At 49.6% G+C, this 4,542-nt stretch overlaps 1 protein-coding gene and 1 long non-coding RNA gene across 2 annotated transcripts; both read left to right on the top strand.

The window, feature by feature from the left end:
* Nucleotides 1-987: 987 nt before the first annotated feature.
* On the top strand, nucleotides 988-1,746 carry LOC123162098 (uncharacterized). Its single transcript, XR_006481041.1, has 3 exons — nucleotides 988-1,383; nucleotides 1,516-1,604; nucleotides 1,675-1,746. It is a non-coding gene; the product is annotated as an uncharacterized lncRNA (long non-coding RNA).
* Nucleotides 1,747-2,694: 948 nt separating this feature from the next.
* Nucleotides 2,695-4,175, top strand: LOC123162088 (protein FAR1-RELATED SEQUENCE 11-like). The gene is made up of 2 exons (XM_044579892.1): nucleotides 2,695-3,147; nucleotides 3,235-4,175. The coding sequence occupies exons 1-2, from the start codon at nucleotides 2,821-2,823 to the stop codon at nucleotides 3,730-3,732; spliced, it is 825 nt and encodes a 274-aa protein (XP_044435827.1). The 5' UTR covers nucleotides 2,695-2,820; the 3' UTR covers nucleotides 3,733-4,175.
* Nucleotides 4,176-4,542: the final 367 nt, after the last annotated feature.

The raw sequence follows: 4,542 nt of genomic DNA, 5'->3' as shown, positions 1-4,542 counted from the left end.
AGACAACCCTTCACTTCAAAAAAACTCAACCCGCACTCCATATCTCTCACTCCTATTTCTATTACTAGTAAACATGTATGTTTAGTTTTTTTTTTGGCTCAATCACAAAACGGGTGATGTATTTTAAATCGAATGTCTGATTTTGAATTTGATTGCCGTATTTGTCTTGAGGAGACCTTTGAAACAAGATCAATGTTGAAGATAGTTTTTTTTAAATGTGTTGCTTTTTAAACTATACTCAAAACTTGATGTGTGGTCAAAGATCTCCTTAAAACAAAGCTGGCAGTCAAAACAATTTCGAAATCGGATATCCAATTTAAAATACATGACCCCGTTTTATTTGGACAAAAAAAAGTAAACAATTTTATTGATGGAAGAGTGAGAATGTGAGATATGGGGTGTGGGTTGATTTCTACACAATAGAAGAAATGTTTTCCAAATGTACCAACTATCCATTTCTGTGGCCAGCTCATCTCCCTCTGTTTTTTATCCCTCTGTTTTTTATCCAATGGCTCATGTAGGATCGGTGCATTGGGTGCATGAATTACGCCGGTGCACTGGATACGTCCTCCTCCCCCACCACGTCACATCCAGAAATAAGAGACCGATGTTTCACCGAGCCTCCTCAGAGCTTAGCGATCGTGGACCGTCCGATTCGTTCGCTTGATGCGATTCTGGGCGTCGGATCGAGATCTGGAAGAAGCTGGACCGTTGGATCTGGGATGAGCACTGCTGGAATGAACAGTTACCGCCCCCTCCCGGTCTCGCTCATTCCATAGCTTTGGCTTAATCTCGCTGACGTGTGGGTAACTCATGTGCGGGCCGCGCCTGTCAGCGGCTGTGTCTGGGTAGGCGTCTAGTGTATGCTTTTTGCGGTCAAAATATCATGCCACCGCCTGTAGTTTTCACACCCGCCGAGGGCATTTTGGAGAATTTACGTGTTTAACCTTTTGTGGCGTTCTGTGGATGGACAGGGGACCACTCGCCCACGCCCCATCGCAGCCGCCGCCACGCTCCCGTCCTCTCCCTTCGCCGTTCTCTCCAGCTATCTCGCTCGCCGACACTGCTCTCCTCGGTGAGCTCGCTCGCCGCCGCCGCATCATCTCCTCCCCCTCGCCAACACCGCATACCTTCTCCCCTTCTCCTCCTCTGCCCAGCCGTGTGACTCGTGCCGGCAAGATCCATCCTAGCGGCCGAGATCCAGTTCGCCCTTCCCGAGCTCGACGAGAAGGGGGTGCGCGACCATCGCTCCCCGTGTGGTGAGGGACGAAGGAGCTGCACGCTGCGACGAGGTCATCTCGTGTTGGCTGATGGAGGGTGGCCATCTGTGTGCAGCACGCTTCATTCTACGGCGCCAACCGCCACCACCATGCTCCTTTGAAGGTAAGCCCACTTCTCCATGGCCTCTCTCTCTCTCTCTCTCTCTCGGATTTGCCTGTTCATCCGCTCAAGATTCAGGTTTTTTCATGTGTATTGTTGTGAATGGATTAATGAGGGGCACAGTCTTCTACCCAGCGCTTGGAGCAAGGTGCAGCTTACGGCTGTCGTTGTTTCTCATGTTTATTTCCGGTCTTGGCTGTTGGTGGCTGGTGGCTGTTCTCATAGTAGGTGCTACTTCTTTCTCATTCTTTCCTTCATGCCTTTCTAGAAGTAATTTGAATCTTCATTATGCAGCAAGGTAAAATGAAGTTCCCAACACCTGCATATTTGTGCCCAGAGGGATTTGTTTATTTGGAAGAATGGAGGTATTTGTTCTGACATAGTACCTAAAATGCTCATAAAAAACTGTAGCTCTAGCATTTGCTTGTTTCCTTGGGGCTTAGGCTCCATGAATTGGACAAACTTCTCAGTTGAAAGAGTAAATCCATCCAGTTTATTACAGCTTTTCTTTATAATATGCTCACATGTTCCCTTTTAAGTTCTTCCCATTCAATTACTTATGCATGCTAAGCGGTAACTGATAACAATATGATGTAGGGCCTTGCTTCGGTAGCCCCCCCCCCCCCCCAACAACAAAACGTAGAAGGGCAAAATGGTCATACAGAAGAAACGTATGCCCACCTCGTATTGTACAGTTGTGCCGGGCATATCGAGATCTGAAAAAAACGCCACGATCTACTCGCCTGCCCAATCTTCTCGCCCGCCCCATCTGGTCGCCCGATCACGGTAGTTCCAACTGGTCTATCACCGCCGCCGCGGATCGCCGCCGTACGAACCCCGCCCGACGCCGCCCTCGCCGTCCCAACTTCGTCCGTCGCCGCCTCGCACCGTCATCGTCCGTGGCCGCCTCTCACCGTCCAGCCCAACGTCGTCCATCGCCGCCTCTCAACGTCTGTCCCAAAGTCGTCCGTCGCCGCCTGTCACCGTCGTCGTCCGTCGTCCCTCTCACTGTCGTCCTCCGTCGCCGCCCTCGCCGTCCCAACGTCGTCCGGGGCCGCCTCTCACCGTCGACGTCCGACGCCGCATCCGCACCACGGTCCCCCCCCCCCCCCCCGCCGCGGATCCTGCCAAGCATCCGGCCGGTTGATCGTCGTGCACGTCACCGCCTGAAGGCCGTCGTCGAACGCCGGCGACGTCTACACCGCGAGCCAAGGTTTGTCATCTAAACCTAGCGGGCATGGGGCGGGCATGATGGATAGAAGTGAGGGATAGTTCGTGCATGTACTGATTTAGGGTTTAGGGTTCATCAAAACCTCATGCCGCAGCGCCGCCTCTACGGACTACCGCATGATTTAGAGAACTATCGTTGCTTTGGGCATGATGCAGTGTACTAAACCTAACACACGATGTTTTGCAGTTCTGTGAGTTAGGCGTGTTGACATGGACGAAGAATCCGCATTCGGGAGGGACGAGAATGATACTGATAAGGTGACTAAGACCGATAATGAAAATTTGAACGAAGATGATGAGAGCAGCGACAATGATTCCGTCTCGTCATATGATATCTTACCTCCGGATGATTTTCATAATAATGAACATGGCGCAAATAGTGAAAACGTAAGTGGCGTATATTTTCATTTTATTTTTGAATTTGTAAAGTATGGCATGGCTAACTATATATCCTTGCGTACAAATTTGCATGAAGATGTGGATGTTGACAATGTGCAACATAGTTGGCAGGAATCATTTGCAGATAACTTGAGCCAGGTTAGTTGATAGATGTTGTACATCGGTCAATACTATGATTTAAATGATAGTAGTTGACATATATATATTTTGAAATGAATGTTGTAGGAGGAGTCAGATGGTCCTAGCGTTGATCACGATGAGGGAGAGATCGATATTGAGGAGGCTCAAAGGCAGCAGAAGATGCTTGAGACACACTGGAAGGTCATGGCTATGACCTTTCGGTCGCAAGGGGATGCATACATATTCTACAACAATCACGCCAGAGAGCACGGGTTTAGCATCAGGAAACAGAAGGTGAAACGAGGTGCTTCGGGAATGATACGGTACCGGCGGTTTCTTTGCTCCAGGGCAGGGAGAAGGCAGAGCAAGTTCATAACCATGGAGGGCCGCAAGCGCAGGCTTCGACCGGAGACTCGTTGCAACTGCGGTGCACATATGGTGGTGAAGCTGGACAGAGAACGTGGCGTTTGGTTCGTCGCATCATTCGTGGATGATCACAACCACACGATGGCTCGGCCCGACGAGGTTTTTTTTTGTGGTCACACAGACGGATTGGAGATGGCCAGAGGGCCGAGATATTGGCGATGGAAGCGGCCGGGATAAGAAAGCATATTATAATGGACAACTTCATCAGCAGATACGGTTCGTACGATAAGTGCGGGCTTATCAGGAGGGACATTTACAATCTTTGTTGCAGAGAAAAAATGAAGCTCATTGCGAAGGGTGATGCAGAGACGGCAGTTGGCATTATGAGGAGCAGGAAGGAGAAGGACCCTGAGTTTTTTTTGAGTATGTGCGTGACAAGGAAGGGCGACTGAAGAGTATGTTCTGGTGCGATGCACAGTCGCGGAGGGACTATCAGGATTACGGAGATGTGGTCGTGTTTGATAGCACGTATAAGATGAACAGATACGGTATGCCGTTCATCCCCTTTGTCGGAGTTAACAACCACCGTTGCACCACAGTGTTTGGTTGTGCCATCATTGCTGACGAGACGGAAGGGACATACGTGTGGCTGCTGCAGACATTTATGAAGGCAAACTGTCAGGTGAAGCCAAAGTCAATAATCACAGACGGTGACGCTGCAATGATCCGGGCTATTCGGACTGTCCTTTCAGATGTTTTCCATCGTCTTTGCTCCTGGCATATCGAGAAAAATATGCAGAGGCACCTGCATTACAAGTCACTGGATGAGTTCAGATCGCTCCTGTACTATGCCACCTCTCAAGCGAACTTTGAGCAGAGATGGAAAGCTTTCTATGATAAGTGGAAGACGGATAGAACTGAAGAGTGGCTTGACAGGATGTACAGGAAGAGGAGACTTTGGGCAGCTTCATATCTTTCCGATGGTTTTTTCCTTGGTATGCGAAGTAACCAGAGGAGTGAAAGCCTCAACTCCTGCCTTCACCTTCA

The sequence above is a fragment of the Triticum aestivum genome, chromosome 1D (assembly GCF_018294505.1).
Source record: "Triticum aestivum cultivar Chinese Spring chromosome 1D, IWGSC CS RefSeq v2.1, whole genome shotgun sequence".
NCBI lineage: Eukaryota > Viridiplantae > Streptophyta > Magnoliopsida > Poales > Poaceae > Triticum > Triticum aestivum.
Note: the sequence above shows the minus strand (reverse complement) of the source record. Positions and strands in the feature narration are given on the sequence as shown.